At 37.0% G+C, this 20,217-nt stretch overlaps 1 protein-coding gene across 1 annotated transcript in view; it reads right to left on the bottom strand.

Moving 5' to 3' along the window:
• The window catches only part of COLQ (collagen like tail subunit of asymmetric acetylcholinesterase), a 51,063-nt gene that overhangs the window by 24,461 nt on the left and 6,385 nt on the right, over window positions 1-20,217 (bottom strand). The window contains exons 2-7 of the mRNA XM_029283100.1: window positions 17,107-17,252; window positions 11,181-11,282; window positions 9,809-9,853; window positions 8,918-8,944; window positions 8,092-8,163; window positions 1,886-1,948 (exon numbers count right to left, since the gene is read on the bottom strand). Of these exons, the coding sequence (XP_029138933.1) occupies window positions 1,886-1,948; window positions 8,092-8,163; window positions 8,918-8,944; window positions 9,809-9,853; window positions 11,181-11,282; window positions 17,107-17,252 (455 nt within the window). The remainder of the gene's footprint in view (window positions 1-1,885; window positions 1,949-8,091; window positions 8,164-8,917; window positions 8,945-9,808; window positions 9,854-11,180; window positions 11,283-17,106; window positions 17,253-20,217) is intronic.

Raw genomic sequence — 20,217 nt, 5'->3', positions numbered from 1 at the left:
AAATTTGCAACCAAAATGTTGGAGATGTGGTAGTATGGATGCTACTTATTATCATATTTGGTGGACATGTAGGGATGTTAAAGCTTTTTGGATTAAGATTTGGTGGAATATTCAACAGATTTTTAAGAAAAAGATAAAATTTACACCGCAGTTATTTCTATTGGGTATCATGGATAACTTGGATCAAAAAGAAACGAAACTGATGTTGTATTGTATAACAGCAGCAAGGACCTTAGTCGCTCAAAATTGGAAAAAAAAGATATTACCAACCATGGATGATTGGAGACAGAAAGTATCATACTTTGCAGAGATGGCAAAAATATCCGCGTACCTGAAGGACCATTCTCAGGAAAAATTTATCTCAATATGGAGAAGATGGATAGATTATATTCAGAGGAAGTATGAACTGAAAAATTATTATGTAGCTTTTAATTAAAAATTTAGAATAAAAATAGGTATATTATATATTGATATAATTAAAAAAATTTTTTTTGTTGTAATTTAATGTTATTTTAGAGTCACAGCAATTTTGTACTAGTGTGTAGTAATAATGAGTAGTTTTGAGTAGAATTGGGATTATTTTGCGTTTATTTCCTAGATTAGCTTTGGGAAGTCTTGGGGGGGGGAGGGGGGAATGGGGTAGGTTTGTACTATAGATTTATATGTATATATATGTATGTTTGTTTGTTTTTTGAGGAGGTGCCCGGTGATACCCCAACTGCACAGACGGGATGGTTGAGTGAGAAAAGGAGGTAGGAAAGAGGGAGGAAGGAGGAGTGGTGGTAGGATGGGAGGAGGAAGGTGTATGCAAGTGGAAGAAGGGGGTGCGGGAGGGGGGCACCGGACACGTCCGTGAATGTATTGATTAGTGTTGATTTTTTTTTGGTTGATATTGTGATAAAAGACTTATGTTTTTGTTTTTCAATGAAAAATAAATAAAAATTTATTTAAAAAAAGAAGAAGCAACGGATGGAAACTAATAAAGGAGAGAAGTAACCTAGAACTAAGGAGAAACTTCCTGACAGTTAGAACAATTAACCAGTGGAACAACCTGTCTCCAGAAGCGGTGCATGCTCCAACACTGGAAGTTTTTAAGAAGAGACTGGACAGCCATTTGTCCGAAATGGTATAGGGTTACCTGCCTGAGCAGGGGGTTGGACTTGATGATTTCCAAGGTCCCTTCCAACTTTATCATTATTATTATTATTATTATTATTATTATTATTATTATTATTATTATTATTATTATTATTATTATTATTATTATTATTATTATTATGACTCCTATCCACAGTGCCCAGTGACCAGGTTCAAGGTCAAACCCAGACATTTGTTCTAACAAAAATCAAAACAATTGCACGTTAAATACATTGAATGAATGAATGAATGTATAAATGAATGAATGAATGTGATAATATCCAGAATACTTCATTTATTCACCCATTTCTGTACTTAAAATATATTTAACATATTGTGTAGTTCAGCTTTAGGGGTTTCTGCAGGAGTGGATGTAAAAAAAGTCAAGATGATAGCCATGATCACATTTATCAAAGCCTCACACCTTTTCCATGTGCTTTAATCATGTGATTGCAACCATCATCTTTAATTTTTGGATTTCCCTTGCAAATGCTTCTGTTCAACCCATGTACACTATTACATTGCCGCAAGATATCTGATAAAGAAGAGAAGAAAAACAAATGTTTCCACAGTCTATTACAATACTTTCATTGTAAAAAAAGTATTGGAAAAAAGTTTGTATCTTTTCATTATTATTCTTCGTCCCCAAAATCATAAATGATACCTATCTACAATGTACACCAATTATCTTCTAACCCAATAGTTGTTAGACCCCAAGAAAGAGAACATAGTGCTTGGAGTAACAAACCTTGAAGCCCATTGGTCCTCTTGTGCCTGGCAATCCCATCAAACCCAAATCTCCCTTTTCACCCTAAAAGAAACAATAGAGAAAATTATTCATAATGGCCAGATTTTATTGCAATGGTTGCACTGGTTGATAGCTGTAGTTCATAATTAGAGAAGAGAAATTTCTACATTTCTTAATGCATCCATATCATAGAAAATTACACTGTATAATCTGAGTTTAACATAAGTTCTTTGTATAGAACCGTAAGCAAATGAGTATAGGCTGCTCAGATTGCTCCCTTACCTTTCTTACCATTGGATATAGTTAACCTGGATGGCGCTGAGCCAATTTGCTGATTTGTATCACAGTGTAAGGCAGGGATGGGCAGATTCTGATGGTCTGAAGCTACGGTCACATTTATTTTTGAAAGGGGAGACAACAGAATTGGCCATGAAACATTTAGGAAGATTTTCTTTCCCATTTTTAAAGGGTGTTGAACTAATTTATGCTCCCAAATTTCTGTATTTCTGATATTAGGAAACTATCCCACCAGTTGTCAGCAATCATGTTGCCAAATTTCATTGGGAAGGGTGAAAGAGATTGCAACAAAGAGAGCCTCTTCTTGTACTTTCAAGGAACAGTTCTAATATGTTTTTCAGTGAATTGGTTAAGTTTATAGTCCTAATGTTCTCTGGTAATCTACCATTCAAGTATTAACTAGACACATTGATTATGTGATTAGCTTCTAACTGACCATCTGTAGCCAACTCTCCCACTGCCTTTTCACAGATGCTCTGAAGAGAAAACATGTTCTGATAGATAATTATGTCAACCCATAATTTCACTCTACTCTTATAAAGACAACTATAGATAGAAATGTGTACCTGTAAAGGATAATGTGTATAGCTCAGGGTTGAAATGAGGGGTCCTTGGTGCTCTCTGAGTTTGCTTGTTTTCTTGTAGATGTTTCATTACCCAAACTAGGTAACATCATCAGTGCTAGTAAGGAGTAGGATTTGCTCTCAGTTTATATTCTAGGGGCCTGCCCAGTTGGTTTTGTTTTTTGTTAGACTGTTTACATTGGTTTGTTTGGCCATTCTTTGATTGGAGTATTATTTACATCTTAATTGTTGGTCTAATGTTAATCTTGGTATTAATCTCTGTTCATCTGGATGTTGATTGCTGGAGGTAGACATTTTGGTCTCCCTTTTTGGCTTATTAATTGTCTCTTTTGAATGGTATCGTATCTTGTTTATCTCTATGTGTCTGTTGATCACCGATTTGCCTGAATGCCAATCTTCCAGGAATTCTCTAGTATTTCTGGATTTGGCTTGGTCAAGGATGGTCAGGGTATCCCAGTTGAAACTATGGTTAAGTCTGTCCATATGTTGTGAAATTAAAGGGTTTTCATCATGTCTTCTGACTATTACAGTAGTTAGTGTTTATGGATGAATTCAGCTAGTCTTCTGTCTGTTTGTTCTATGTAGGGGCTGGTAACAGTCTTTAGACTGTATGTTGCAGATGACTTCTGTTTTTTCTTCTAGGGCTACTGGGTCTTTTGGTTTACTTAGGATGTTTTGGAGAGATTTCATTGTTTTGTGTGGTATGCTGATGTCATGTAGTCTGTTGGTGGTTTCTGAGGTGTTTTTGATGTATGACAGTGTTTTCCTTGTTACAATTTTGGGTTGGCTGTGCTATATTGGGTTGAGGCACTTTTCAAGAATGTTGCATAGATATCCATTTTGTTGGAAGATGTTATATAGATGATCTGCTTCTTTTTTGTGCTGTTCAAGATTGCTGCAGTGTTTTTGTGTTCATCTAAATAGTGTTCTTACATAGCTTCTCTTGTGAGAGGTTGGGTTATTTAAACTAAACAGTGGGGACAGTGAGTTAATTGATATAGAACATTTCTGTCCCTAGCAATCTAAAATTAATAGGGTTATCAGTGTGTGTAATATAGGTGTTTGTGCAGGTAAGAATATCAACCTTGCTGTCAAGCAAAATCAGGCTTTTAATAGTGAGTGTCATGCAAAGTGCACTAATCAAATAGGTGATAAGGAAGTAGGGGAACTCAGGTAACACACGGGTTATGTAGAAAGTAAACAGAGGGTCAGTCAAATAGGACTTAAATGTCTATATACCAATGCACAGAGTATGAGCAATAAACAGGGTGAATTAGAAATTCAAGTAAATGAGGGCAGATATGATATTGTTGTCATTATGGAAACTTGGTGGAATGAAACCCACAAATAGAACATACAACTAGAGGGATTTAAATTATTTAAAAGAAATAGACCAAATAAAAGAGGAGGTGGAGTTGCACTATATATAAGAAATAACTACATTTCTACAGAAATAGAGCACAACAATGATGAAAATTGTCTTGAATGCATTTGGGTCAATATAAAAGGGGTGGATGATATTACGATAGGTGTATAGTATAGGCCACCCAACCAAACAGAGGAAATAGATGGACTTTTTGCTAGTCAGTTAACTAAGGCATATAGGAAGCATATCACAATAATAATGGGAGACAAACTCCAAGTAGAAGATCAAACAGGTTCCTGACAAACCTAGCAAACAACTTTGTCTCCCAAAAAATAGAAAAGGCAACTAGGAGATCAGCCATATTGGACTTAATTTTCACTAACAGAGATGAAATGATAGAAGGTGTTGAAGCTACAAGAGCCTTGGGGGGAGAGTGTCATGCAATATTGGAATTCAACATTATGCAAGCACCAGCAGTAGAACATAGTCAAACTAGAGTCTCGGACTTCAAGAGAGCTAATTTCAATAAACCCCAAAAGAGCTTGGGAAAGATTCCATGGATAAGAATCCTCAAGGGGAAAACAATTCAAGAAGCTTGGAAAATTTTGAAAAGTGAGATTATAAAAGCCCAATCTAGCACAATACCAATGAAGAAGAAAAATAACAGCTCTCAAAAAAACCCAGCATGGCTGCATAAAGAACTCTCTGATAAATTGGAAGACAAAAAGAACAAGTATAAAAAGTGGAAAGAGGGGTACATAACTAAAGCAGAATATCAGCAGATACCTGAGCCTGCAAAGAGGAAGAGAGGAAAGCTAAGGCTCAAAATAACCTAAAATTTGCAACAAAAGTCAAAAATAACAACAACAAAAAACTTCTTTCAACATGTAAAAAAAAACAAGAAAAAGGTTAAGGAAATGATTGATCCATTAGTGGGAGAAAGTGGTAAGAAGGTGACAAGCAACAGGGAGAAAGCAGAACTACTCAACTCATTTTTTGCATCTGTATTTACACAAAGGAAAAAACAGCCCAACCTATGAAAAACAGTACCATAAAAAAAAAATTAGAAACACAAGTTAAAATAGGCAAGAAAAATGGTAAGGGAGCACGTGTCCAAACTAGATGAGTTCAAATCACCAGGACCAGATGTATTACACCTAAGGTTCTGAAGGAACTGGCAGACATGATCTCAGAACCACTGAACTATATCTTTCAAAGATTCTGGAGTGTATAGTGTAGGTGATACCTTGCTCAAAAGTAGTAACTCTGAGAAGGATCTTGGAATTCTATTTGACAATCACTTAAATATGAGCCAGCAATGTGCTGCAGCTGCCAAAAAAGCCAATACAGTGCTAAGCTGCATTAACAGAGGAATAGAATCAAGATCAAGTGAAGTGTTAATACCATTTTACAATGCCTTGAAAAGGCTACACTTGGAATACTGCATCCAGTTTTAGTCACCACGATGTAAAAAAGATGTTGAGACTCTAGAAAGAGTACATAGAAGAGCAACCAAGATGATTAAGGGACTGGAGGCTAAGACATATAAGGAATGGTTGCTGGAATTGGGTATGTCTAATTTAATGAAGAGAAGGACTAGGGGTGATATAATAGCAGTGTTCCAATATCTCAGGAGTTGCCACAAAGAAGAGGGAGTCAGGTGATTCTCCAAAGCACCCAAAGGCAGGGAAAGAAGCAATGGATGGAAACTAATCAAAGAGAAAAGCAACCTATAACTAAAGAGAAATTTCCAGACAGTTAGAACAATTAATCAGTGGAACAACCTGCCTCCCGAAGCTGTAAATGCTCCAACACTGGAAGTTTTTAAGAAGAGATTGGACAGCCATTTGTCTGAAATGGTATAGGGTTTCCTGCCTGAGCAAGGGGTTGAACTAGATGACCTCCAAGTCCTTTCCAACTTTATTACTATTACATTACCAGGGGACTGGAAAAGAGCTGATGTAGTTTCCATCTTCAAAAAAGGGGGGCAAATGAATCTAGTAAACTACAGACCTATCAGCCTGACCTCAATACATGGGAAAATTCTGGAAAAAATAATCAAACAATGAATCAGTGAACACCTATAAGCAAACAAAGTCATTACCAAAAGCCAACACGAGTTTGCCAAAAACAGATCATGCCAGACAAATCGTATTGCATTCTTTGACAAGATGACAAAATTAATGGACCAAAGGAATGCTGTGGATATAATTTACTTGGATTTCAGTAAGGCATTTGATAAAATAGACCACAACCTACTACTTGATAAAATGGAAAAATGTGGGTTAGACAGCATCACAACCAGATGGATTCATAACTGGCTGACCAATTGCACTCAACGTGTAGCCCTCAATGGAATAACATCTACATGGAGGGAAGTTTGCAGTGGGGTATCCCAAGGTTCTGTTTTAGGCCCAGTACTCTTCAACATCTTCATCAATTATTTGGATGAGGGTATAGATGGGGAACTCATCAAATTTGCAGATGACACCAAGCTGGCAGGAATAGCCAACACTCCAGAAGACAGGCTTAAGATACAGAAGGATCTTGACAGACTTGAACATTGGGCACTATTTAACAAAATGAAATTTAATGATGAAAAAAGTAAAGTTCTACATTTAGGCAAGAAAAACCAAATGCACAGGTATAGTATAGGTGATACTTCGTTCAATAGTAGAACTGTGAGAGGGATCTCAGAGCCTAGAGGACAATCACTTAAATATGAGCTAACAGTATGCTGCAACTGCCAAAAAAGCCAACACAGTGCTAGGCTGCATTAACAGAAGGATAGAATCAAGATCACGTGAAGTGTTAATAACAGTTTATAATGCCTTGGCAAGGCCACACTTGGAATACTGCATCCAGTTTTGATCACCACAATGTAAAAAAGATGTTGAGACTCTAGAAAGAGTACAGAGAAGAGCAACAAAGATGATAGGGGACTGGAGGCTAAAATGTATAAAGATCGGTTGCTGGAATTGGGTATGTCTAGTTTAATGAAAAGAAGGACTAGGGGTGACATGATAGCAGTGTTCCAATATATCAGTGGTTACCACAGAGAAGAGTGAGTCAAGCTATTCTCCAAAGCACCTGAGGTCAGGACAAGAAGCAATGGATGGAAACTAATCAAGGAGAGAAGCAACCTAGAATTAAGAAGAAATTTCTTGACAGTTAGAATAATTAACCAGTGGAACAATTTGTCTCCAGAAGTTGTGAATGCTCCAACACTGGAAGTTTTTAAGAAGAAACTGGACAGCCATTTGTCTGAAATAGTATAGGGTTTCCTGCCTAAGCAGGGGGTTGGACTAGAAGACCTCCAAGGTCCCTTCCAACTGTGGTATTGTATTGTATTGTATTGTATTGTATTGTATTGTATTGTATTGTATTGTATTGTATTGTATTGTGTTGCGTTGCGTTGCGTTGCGTTGCGTTGCGTTGCATTGCATTGCATTGCATTATTATTACTTTGAAGTGCAGCACTTGGTTGGTATGGATGGTTTTTCAGTACACCTTTGTTTCTAGTTGCCATTGTATTCTCTGTTGATAAGGATATCTATGAATGGTAGTGTGTTGTTATTTTTTTCTTCCCTTGTGAATTGGATTCCTTTGAAGATGTTGCTGATAGTTTTGTGGATGTTTACTAATTGGTCCTATTTTATTATGGTAAAGGTATTGTTTAAACATCTGATCCATATTTTGGGTTGTAGGTGTGGGAGTGCTATCAATTCCAGACAATTCCAGAAATATATACCTATTAACTCAATGTGAATAATTAAATAATAATTTATTTTTATATGAAATCTGGGGTTTGGACATCATCTGCCCAAAGTAAACAACAGATTTTTGAAACTCATCATTTACTGTATTAGCAATCTTTCCATTCCTGGGTTTCAATAGGATTATAATTTACATTATAAATAGGCTGCTTGACAAATCATTCATCAATAGCTTAATCTTACCTTTAGTCCCATTGGACCAGGCCATCCAATAGATCCTGGCATTCCAGGGACACCTGGAGGACCTCGGCTGCCCTTCAAAAAAACAGAGAATGGAGTAAATCAAATTAAAAAAGAAAAGAAAAATCAGGTGTATTAGCATGGGTATTCACATAATTTACTAAACATTCAAAATGACTGTAATGTATAATAGAGTAACTTCAACTAGCAATTAGTCATGACCATGGAGCACCCAGAAATCCAATGTGCTCATCTTTTCCTCATCTGTCACTTCAATGCAGCCATTCCACCAGATTTCAGGAAAGAGAGAATTGGATCTGGCAAGTAAATGGCTTTTGGAATAGGAAGGTCTTGGCCAGGAAGTGAAAGAGAAGGGGAGCCTAACAGATTTATTGGGACAAGAAGAACTTCTATTTCAATTCTAGAGAATAGATATATGATATCTATATATCTCAGATTAATGCATGTTTATCAGTGTTTAATGCCACGTAGAACTTTTATAACATGCCTTAGCATATGCACAAAAGCAGCCTCCCCAACCTGAATCCACTTTAGATGTATGGACTTCAATTTTCAGTATTCTCAGCAATGCCAATATTGGTTGGAGGATTCTGGCCACTGAAGTCCACACCTGGAATGAAATTAAGTTGGAGAAAATTTCTAGAAATCAGCCTTTCCAAATTTGTTGGACTACAACTTCCATCACCCACATCTAGCGTAACCCTGCTGAGTGGAAGTCAGGGGTTGCAGTCCAACATATCACAAGGGTACCAGGTTTAAGACGGTTGCCGCAAACCTTATAAGATATCTTATGCATTTTGTCTTATACCTTTCTTCCTGGTCTTCCAATCTCACCCTGCCAGAGAAAATAATACATCAGTAGGAGGCACAAACAATTTGAATGTAGCTGGACATTTTTAATTTGGTTGATTATCAAGAACAGAGGAAAGCAGCATGTGACAGATCTCTATATTCTTTTTTTATAATCACGACTTCTGTTAATCAGACAGATCACACTCATAAATTGAATACTGAGGGAAATGCAGTGATGACTCAAATACTGAGGCTCTTCCAGGTTTTTGAGGAGACACGTCTGGGGGGAGATTAGAGGACTTCCCTAAATTGGCTGGGGGAAAAAATCTGTAAATGTGTTTAGATAACCTAGTTAGATTGTTCTTTGTCTGAGCAGGAATCTTGCACAATCAAGATTCTGACCATCCAGAGAACAGAAAGCATCTTCAATAAATCAAAATTGTAGCTTCTCTTCAACCTTTCCAATTCAACCTACAATGGTCAAGAGAAAAGTTCAGAAGCAGAAGTTGCATTCCAAACTCCGATTACTGAAGACAAACCTGGGTTACAAAAATCTAGATGGCAGCAAAGATTTAATTTCTGAATCTCTTTGCTACCATCTATATGGATTTTTGAACCCCAGATTTGCTAGCCTTAAAATACAACTTTGTATTCTGATAAGTTTGGTTTAAAGTAATATCTTTGCTGCAAAAATCCAGACTGCCATTAAGCAAAAAAATTAAAAAAAACAACCCTTTTTGCTGCCATTTGGGTATTAAAGGCTAGATATGGTAACCTTCCTTTACAGGTGATCTGCATTTCTACCACAATCAGCATAATCTGCTTGCATTCCATATTTGCATATTGTATGCACAAATTCCCCCAAGGCTTTATTTTTTACATTTAACAAAACAACTTTGGAGCTTACTTTTACTCCCTTTGGTCCTTTCACACCAGGAATACCTTGTGGGCCCTAAAAATAGAAGTACGATGTTTAAAAATCTTCATCATACAATTTGTTCACTGACTTGTCAGTGATAACTTGTGACTTAGCAGAGCTTTTCTTATTTCTTCTTGAAAGAATCTATACCAAGTTTATTCACTTCAATTTGTCTTCAGTTTGGACAGAAAACTTCACATGCAACATGGTTCATGTTTGTTTAGAGCAGCCTCTACTATTTTGGCCTCATTTAATGTTCAGTTTTTAAGTCTTTACCCCTAATGACCAATGAAAGATGTTTCCAACAAGGCTTTTATTGTCCAACTTCCTGATAAACTCTGGAATTTTGTTAGCGACTCCGAATGACATTTTCTTACACTTGTAACTCTATCCTTTGCCTTCACATCTGACTGCATATTTGTTTCTAGAAATACTCCTTAAGGAACAATTAGATGGTGCTTTAATTTGGTAGAATTGAGAGCCTTTCATATGGACACACTATGTGAAATATTGTGGAGAGATAGGATGGAAGCATAACATCTAGAATTTGCGGGGGTGGGGGCGGGAGAAATGATTCTGTTTTAGCAAAGCCAATTAAAAAAGTAGAAAAAACATTTTTGCTATGGTTAGATTAGGCTCCCAGAATTGGCCTAGATGGAAATGAAGCTGGCAAGCACATCTGCCTGAACCTTATGCTACAACAATGGGGAAACTTAAAAAGAAAGAATGTGGCAGCAACAACCATGTTAGCTTTCCAGACCCCTGGACTTGTTGAGAGGTGATATATGGAGACCGGTTAAGTCCTAAGTGTGCCACTGCCTCCACTGAGCCCTTTTCAAAATTAGGTATTTCAGTAGAAAATAAAAGCTTACCTAAGTCTCAAAATCAAAGAGAGGTGGCATGTTCAAAGAGTAACAAATAATTAGTTTAAAGTAAATGTTTCTGAAGCTTTTAATGTTTCGTCCTTGTTTAAGACAATCTGGTCCTATCAAACAAGAGCTAAGATTTCAAACTCATAGAATTCTAATTATTCATAGACCTATAGAAACATTGGATTCCTTACTTATTTATATCATTTATTTAATATTTAATTACTTACATAATTATACAATTATTTCACCAGTTTATTTAAAAAGCACTAAAAGAAACTTTTGCCTTGATGGCTCAACAAGTCTATTAACCAAATGAAGGCCCTTATAAATATACTGTAATTAAAGTAAGGAGGTTGCTTTCTTTTGCATCATTCCCCGTCTTCCTCTCATTGTGCCCCTTTTATTCTTCCATGCCATCTGACAAAGTAACTTATCAGAAAATCTGTCCCCAGTGACCCAATTTTGTCCTTCCAAAATAAAATACTAACCTGGGGGCCAGGAGATCCTGGGGGGCATACAGATTCTGCACAGGGAGATTGTGTTATCTGAAGCTCTTGACACAAGTTTTTCAGATCCAGAGAAAACAACATCTAAGAAATTAAAAAGGGGAGGGGAGGCACAAAAGGACATAAAAAGTAAAATCTGCTTTGAGTTGAATTTGATTCTTGATAATTTTATGGATATATCCATGCAATTTTTTGGGTAAGAGCATGGAAGGGATTTGCCATTGACTTTTTCTAGATGCCTAGCTAAAGCTTTGGTAATTCTATTTTGGCTTCCCATCCAAGTATCAACTTAGCTTCTGAGAGCCAATAAGGTTGATGAGGTACAGTTATCTGTTGAATAAAATTCCACTAGATCTGAGATTGATGCCTAGGAACTTTCTGATATATCCAAGTATTTTTTTCTTAGCAATAATACAAAATCATATGTATGCTCTGCTCCTGGAATGTTTTTTCAACTTCCTGATTCTTCCCATAATTTCCTGGAGATCTTACATCCAAGAACTAACCAGGCACAATCCTGTTTAGCTTCCTGGCCCAAATGCCCAATATACATGAGCAATAGGCCAATGACAGAGCAGGATAATAAAATGCCTCTTTCATCCATTCATGGGTCATTTAGATATTTTCCAATTTCTGATTTCCCAAGTTCTATCCAATGTTTTTGGAAAAGAGTTATAGCTCAATAACTGGATTCCCTAAGTGATGGTTTGATGCATAATCTAGAGGTAGCTGGGTTAACCTATGACACTAAACTCTACATCATGATTTACAAGCCATAAAAGTTAACATGCTAAGCCATAGCAAGGTTTATTCTTTGTGGGAAATAAGGCTGCCAATGGTTATAAGCCATTTCTGTTACTAATAGAATAGAGGTTTCTGGGCACATGAGCAGAGGGCTTGCTCCTAAGCTCACATATGTGTAGCGCCTGTTTGGCCTCTGTGGAAATAGAATACTAGACTACACTGGATTTTGATCTGGTTCTTCTCACTTTCTTTCTACAACACAACTTCCTCAACCAAAATAGACCTTCCTGCTGGTAGCACAAATTGCAAGTAGCAGATGATCCCAGAAATAGAATCTCCCAATAAAGCAGCTGCCATATGATGCTAATACAGGTAGTTCTCTATTTACGACTGTAATTGAACCTGGGATTAGAGTCATAAATTGTGTCAAATTTTAAGCGGGTCGCCACGTGACTACTTTTAATTTTACAAGCTTTTTTGTGGCACGTTAAGTGAATCACCATAGTCATTAACCAAATCCATTGCCCACAATAGGCGTTTTTTATAGGAAACCAGAAGTAAACATTGGTTTCCTGAAAAAAAAATCATAAATCAAAATCATGTGACTATGGCATGCTACAAACTGCCATAAATGTGGACCAGTTGCTGAGCACCTAAAATGCAACCATGTGACCATGGGGTGGTGGGTGACTAGCTGTCAGAACTTTGCATCCAAGTGATAAGCAAGCCAAGTCAGAAGATGCCTGGGCAGGTCCATTGTAACTTAGAATGGTCACTAAGAAACTGGTCGTAAGTCGAAGACTGTCTGTATGGATTATGAAGTTTCTACTGAGTGCGAGAAATAAAGTTCTGCTCCTTGCAAAGCAATCAGAAAAGAATAATGAAGTAACAGTCAGAGGGCATACATCATGCTCTTTCACCTATTGAACAGGAGTTATATAATACAGATCGGGCAAGAGACTTAGACTGTCCCTTTATGGAATATTGAATTCAGCCAGTAAATTTGCAGGCAAATAAAGATACAGAATAATGAAAAGTCTTATCCTCCTGGCATTTTTCATCTTAAGAAAGCATAAAATTGTATTAGGTACTATAGCTTAATTGTACACAACTGAACATCATTTTCTCTCACACATTCCAGTAATGTTATTTAAGGTCATTACCCTTGAGTGCAGCATAAGGCTTTGCATCTTTTCTATGTCAAGTGTTTTGAAGATTTTTACGGGCTGTGGAATTGGTTTCTTTTATTTCAGATTCTGGCTGGAAATGAGCTCATCCTTTTCCTTTTGAAACAGTGGAAACTGAAGGAAAAAATCCAACACTTTAAAACAGATAGATAGATGAGATTTTCAAAGAAGAATGGACGATCATTTGAGCCATGGCAGTGCAGTGGTTTTAGAATGCAGCATTGTAGGCAACTCTGCCCAAGCCTGAAGTTCAATCCTGACAAGGCTCAAGGTAGACTCATTCTTCCATCCCTCTAGCATTGGTAAAAGAAAGATTCAGATTGTTGGGGACAATATGCAAATAATACTTCTACAGAGAGTTCTGTAAAACATTATGAGGCGGTATTTAAGTGTAAATGCTATTGCTCTATGGGGAACATCCAGGGGCCAATAGGCCTGAAGTTACCTCTATGTATTTTACTCAGTACCACATTTCCATACAAGCTTTATTTATTTTTTATTTATTAAATGTACGTGCCACTCATCTTATTGTTGAGGGAGATACTGAAACATAATGGATCAATCTAGAACATGTACTAAAAAGAGAGAAAAGGTACACTATTACCATTCTTTCATGCAAGCTCAGTTGCATGAAAACACCTCTTGTCATATTCTCCTAGCAGGGTTTTTTTGGTGCTGCCTCACTGGAATTTTTGACCTCTTCATGCTGATTTTTATGGCAGTCCCATTATATTCTTGGTTTTATTGCTAGAATTCTTCCTATACTACTGTATGTTTTACATGTTGACCCATAGTTTTAGTGCAGCTTGTGGGATTTTTAGGAGGAATTCAAGGAAGAGAGTAGATTAAATCTATTTTAAGTCTCAATTATGTCCCTTCATTTGCAATGAAATAATTAGAAAAGATGTTGTGGGTAAAGATTTATTATAGCTAATATCATACAAAGGTTGGGAAGTCCTCCAATAAATGTGATATGATATAATGGATTTCTGCAACTATTAGAGGTTGGACAGGACTGTGGCACATTTTGTCCAATATCAAGGAACATCTTAATATTTCAGTAAAGATACATACTCCAATTAAATGTTATGGGATCTTTATTTACTTCTGGTTTGTGGTTTATTTATTTATTTTTACATCTGGAAGCTTGATGCCTAAGTGTTTTGAGATATAGTTATTGATGTTAAACTGCATTTTTATAGATGGCAAATTGAACCTAGTCAACTTACTCTATTTAAAATGAAGATGATCCTGTCTTTAAGATGACATCACCTTCCCCAAAGTAAGATGTAAGATGAGATGGATGGATGGATAAAGAGATGAGAAAGATAGAGAGAAATAGAGATAGATAGATAGATAGATAGATAGATAGATAGATAGATAGATAGATAGATAGATAGATAGATAGATAGATATAGACACAGACAGACAGACAGATAGAAACCCTGTACAAATTTCAGCTTCTCTACCTGTCAATCAAACCTTGCCAATTCAGCTAAGTAAAACCCTTTTTCCTACATAATAAATGTTTCAGTATGACTCATTATTACTGTATGTATGTATACATTTATGTGCATATGCATATATATTTATCTGCCAGAAGCTATATTGTAATACAAAACAATAGGATAAAAACCATTAGTAATCCATATGAAATGCCTGTAAAATAAGGTTTGTAAGGGTCCTTAGGTACTCTCTGAGCATGGTTGTTTTCTTGCAGCACTGATGATGTTACCTAGTTTGGTAATGAAATGTCTGTAAGAAAATAACCAAGCTCAAAGAGCATCAAGGGTCCCAGTCAAGGGAGGGCTGTCAGAGAGATTACTTATGGACTAAATTCAATCCTGACCTACAAATATTCTTTTCCAACATAAGATATACTATTTAGAAATTCATTTTATTATTCTATACTATTTCTATACCAACCACTATTTTTCATATACAAGCCAGTTACAAAAATATACTACACAAACGTACACCTATCGACCCACTCACCCACCCATTCATTTGTTTGCAACAGGTCTTCTCAACAATTATAACAGATCCCATCCTCCATTCACAATTATAAGGGGAAAAACCTGTCTTGATAGCCCTCCAGATTCTTCCTAAAGTTCCCTGCCAAAGGACAAAGAACAGAAGTACAAGGAAGTAAGGAAAAGGGGAGAAACTGTGATAATGGGCTATCCAGGCATTATAGTAAAATAGTTAGACTATTTTCTTAAGTCTTCAAGTTTCCTGGAGAAAAGTGAAACATGAGTATCCACAAGGAGGAAATAAAAAAAATCAAGATGGCAATACACATAAAAAGGGTGGAGCTTTGATGAAATGATTGTGTCTACCATCTTGACTGTTTTTTAACCCTCACCTCCATTCCTTGTACATCTCTGATGCAACATTAAAAGGAAAAGGCTATCGTCAAGAGAATAATAAAACACTCAGAAGCTTTTATTAACAATGAATAAAAACAGTATGGAATGGAGCAAGGGTGGAAAAGACAGAAAATATCTGCAATCCCAGGGCTTTTTTTGTCATAGAATGCCCAGAACAGTGTTCTGGCACCTTTTTTGGATGGAACCTTGTTGGCAAGGCGGGTTGTATGACGTGTGTGAGTTCCGGCACCTTCCCCCCCCCAAAAAAAGCACTGTGCAATCCTATGGCGATTGACAAGTCAGTCCTGCCAATCTCACTATCTTTACAAGCAAAACAGCAGATGTAAGTTGATGCCCATTAGAAGAGATGGTACCTTCCATTTCTTCATCTCTTTCAATCTAATCATTTTTAGTATATGTGCTTCTGAAGTGAGCACTCTGTCCAATCATTTTTGACATAGAATTATGCTCCACTTAATTTTGTAGGCAATTATAACACACCTGCAGTGTTATGTGAGATCTGTTTGGAACTTTATAGCAGCAGTCCCCAACCTTTCAGCTTGGCGGCCTTGGCGGGGGGAAGGGAGAGTTCTGTGTGAATGGCAGGTGCATGTGCATCGCTCATGTGAGTGGAGCTGCACATGTGAGCTCAACTGCCTGTCACTTGCGTGAGTGAAGCTGCATGTGCACACATGCTCACCCACCACTTACACAGCATAGTTCTATGGCTGCAGCCCAGGGGTTGGGGACCCCTGGTTTATAGAACCTGAAGACAAGTGAAAATTTGTTGCACAACCGATCTGGCTTGCAATGAGATGGAATCAGTTGATTGATAACAATTGTTCAGACATTTTGCAAATTAAGGGAAAGAGCATAATGTCTCTCATTATGAATGTCTTGTCTTCTCATGTTCTTTAATATTGGAAGCCATATATCGCTTTCCATTACTCCATAAGACATGCAGGTTATCCTACATATGGGGCAATGGATAAGTAGGCAGGTTGCAAAAATAAATACCCCCTTGGCTTGAAACCCCAAGATGCAGAGGCTGAAGCCATAACGATTAATCTCCAACATAAAAATGAAATCAAGGGGAAACATAAGCCAGGATGGCATGAATTTTCATATAAGATCAGAGGCAGAGCACATGGTGCAAGATGAGAGACAGGATCCATTGCAACTCTTGGAAATGCTTACACTAGACAGCTGATACAACTTTATCAATTACAACTTCGTTAAAGAAACCTTTGCCAAGTCATCACTTCATTTTAAAATCTGCATGTATTTTATTCACAGTTCTACAATTAAAACTTTTAATATCAAAATTATTAATTTCAATTTTATTATATTATTGCTCTGAAATGTACTTAAAATATATAATGCTTTTGAAAAAGAATCATAATGTAATCTTCTTGCATGCTTGCTCAGAAATAAATCTAGTTAAATTCCATCAATCTTCCCTCAGATGAGTACAGTAGCTATCAGATTATGGTCTTAATCTAGTTTAGTTATTAGAATTGCATAGTGCCCTACGCTATATACTCTTTATATGATCTGGTGGTTTCTAACAAAAGGTAAGAAAATATATATGCTTAAATCTATACTTACAGAATCCCACCCATGTGTGAAGTGTGATGGAGGAAATAATGGTGGTGGTGGAGGAGGAGGGGGAGGAGGAGGAAGAAGTGCAAGAGCGACAAAAGAGCATCCTCGGTTAGTATTGATCCGCTTCTTCTGGTCCAGGCAAGGCAGGGCTGTTGGAGAGATTAATTGTGGACTTTGATCAGCTTTATTTATATTCTCAAAAAACTGTACCGTGAAACACAAATGTAATATAATTCATTGTATTTGGAGAAAGATACACTTGCACACATTATTAAAATCATTAAAGCTGTGTAAAAATTATATAGAGATTGAGGTGACAGAGATAATAGAGATATAGGAAGGAAGCAGTAATAGTTCCAACACCTTTGTGGCTTTAAGTAGAATCCAGTTTATCATTCCCCTCACCCATCAAGATCACCACTTAAAATATTTTTGCTCCACCATTCAGATCTCTCTTTACATCTGGACTGCTCAGCTATCATTTTTGGTCTTCAAAGCCTTGGGATCAATCAAAAACAGATCACAGTTGTTTTCCTCAGAGCTACCCACAAGATGCAGAGTTGTTCTGGATGACCCAACTAACAACTGATTAATATAGGAGGGCAAAAATCACCACAAGTAACCAGCTTCTTGCTATTCTGCTCCATCTCCCCCCAATTCTCTGTCTTATGTGTTTGATTCCTTTCCATCACTGATTTCAAAAAAGCAAAGCCAATTATTGTGAGAATGACTGACAAAATCAACCCTTACTCAATTTAATAAGATTAGCGTGCGAACAGTGTGATGCTTTGGCAGCTAATCAGCTATAAGGAGAGGAACAAATAGCCAGAAGCGGAGCGAGAGAAACAAATAACCATTAACTCTATTTTATCATTTCAAAATGTTGGTGGTCCAAATCTAATGGCACTGACTTTTCAGAATCTCATGACTTACTGACCCAAGAAGCAGAAGTATGTGGACAGAGTGTTGAGAATTTGCTCTGAGTTCCTTTTATTTGTTCTTTATCTAAGAGATTACTAATCTGAGATCACTTTCTTCTGCCTGTCTTTCCAGGCACGCATACATGGAATACATGTTGGACTTAAGATGTAATTGGCTTTGCCTGTCCCAATCATATATTTCCTATAAACATATAGGCTTTTTCCACCATAATTATAAAACTCATTTCACTAATCATCAGTCTGGCTAGATTCACATCTTTAGGAATGTTCACATGCCCAGAGAGAACACTTCAATTTCAAACCTGGTTTTTAGTGATTGTTCCTGAGGCACTTTGATTTCAAAATTGATCAGTTCCACTGCTTCACAAGGGTGTGGTGTGAAAGCACAGGGAACACAATCTGTCAACCTGGGAGTTGTGCTGAAGCCCTGTTTGGAAGAACTTCCACAATATTGTCAGAAAGAGATCAGTGTAAGAGTCCAACTTGGAAGGGATCTCCTAGCTCTTTCTAGGTATTGTGTATTATTATAATTAGGGGAAAACGGTAAAATAAGGCAATGTATCTATACACATTTAGTCCTTGTGCTAACTTAAAACTAATAGTTATTTTTTAGAAAAGTAAAATACAAGTCACACATACTTCTCTGATTTGGCTAATTTCTCCTTTACTGCTATATTTTTATGCCTTCCAAAGAAGTCCCATTAACTCAATTTCCTTTCATAGTAAACATTGCCAATAGCTTTGAAACAATTCTCTGCTCCAATTCCATTAATCCGTTCTTTTGATTTAAGCCTAGCTATAGCCATTTGTAACTATTATTTTTAATATAATGGTGGAAATTTATTATAATTCTGAAGATAGTTTGCCCTTCTAGAGTTGTAATTTGTGGCCTTTGGAGTGAATGTATTTAGTGCATCTCCATCACACTTAATATTTATCAATATAAGCACAGATCATATAAGATAATATAAGCACAGAGCTATTTTGTCCAGTCTGGATGTTTTCCAGTTGTGTGGACCCCATAATTTCCACTTATGATCATGGTAGGCTGACTTGGGATTTTGGGAATTTATGATCACATGTCTGCAGGACATCCACATTGGGAAAAGTTGTACAGTTGCCATACAATCTTGCAATCTGCCCATCCTTCTTTTAGTTTTCAGAAATTAAGTCCTAGTGTCTGCTTTCCTATAAGGATTGTACCTCCTTTAAGCACATGGTAAATAATATAGCCATGAAAAATCCTACTCAGTCATTCTATCTGAAACACTCATGCAGTCAGTACACAGCTTAGGAGATTCTGGATTCTCACAGGAGAATGTAAGTGAACGAGCACGTTGTACTTCAGTGGATCACAAGACAAGCAAGAGGGTTTCTATTAAAAGGCCATTGAATAATAGGCCTGTGATTCATTCTGTGGGATCTACTCATTCTTTTGGCATCATCTCTGTGTTTCCTAGCTTTGTTATGGCTCAGTATCAAACCCGAAGTTCCCTGACTCAAAGAAGTCTTTCCCTTGGAATGTTCCCCAGCATTGTTTTACCAGCTGTTATACTGCAAGTCATGCTCTCTATTGTAGCTTTTACATCTTCAATATTTTGTGTTCGACAAATTGCCTTTGAATGAACAGTTTCTACTTCTGAAGCTAGACAGATAAGCAAAGATTTTATTTGGCATCAGTTAGGAAGAAGGCTTGTTCTCTTCTGTTCATTTTCTACAGTTGCCTTCTTGTAAAAAGAAAGGATTCAAATCACTTCTGTATTATCACCAGAAAAACCCTCGGTAGTTAAGTTTGTGGGAAGAGTTTGATTTTACAATTACACTATCTATCTATCTATCTATCTATCTATCTATCTATCTATCTATCTATCTATCTATCTATCTATCTATCTATCTATCTATCTATCTATCTATCTATCTATCTACCTACCTACCTACCTACCTACCTATCTACCTATCATCTCTATCCATTCATGCATGGCAGTTCCCGCGGCACCTGGAGGAAGCAGATTATCTAGACCCATACCAGTCGGGCTTCAGGCCGGGACACAGCACGGAAACGGCATTGGTCACGTTGGTGAATGATCTCTGGAGGGCCCGGGACAGGGGTTATTCCTCTGTCCTTGTACTTCTGGACCTCTCAGCGGCTTTTGATACCGTGGACCACGGTATC

This window comes from Protobothrops mucrosquamatus, unplaced genomic scaffold (assembly GCF_001527695.2).
Source record: "Protobothrops mucrosquamatus isolate PMUCROS unplaced genomic scaffold, P.Mucros_1.0 scaffold18, whole genome shotgun sequence".
Lineage (NCBI taxonomy): Eukaryota > Metazoa > Chordata > Lepidosauria > Squamata > Viperidae > Protobothrops > Protobothrops mucrosquamatus.
The sequence above is the reverse complement of the archived record's forward strand: the minus strand, read 5'-3'. Positions and strand labels throughout refer to the sequence as shown.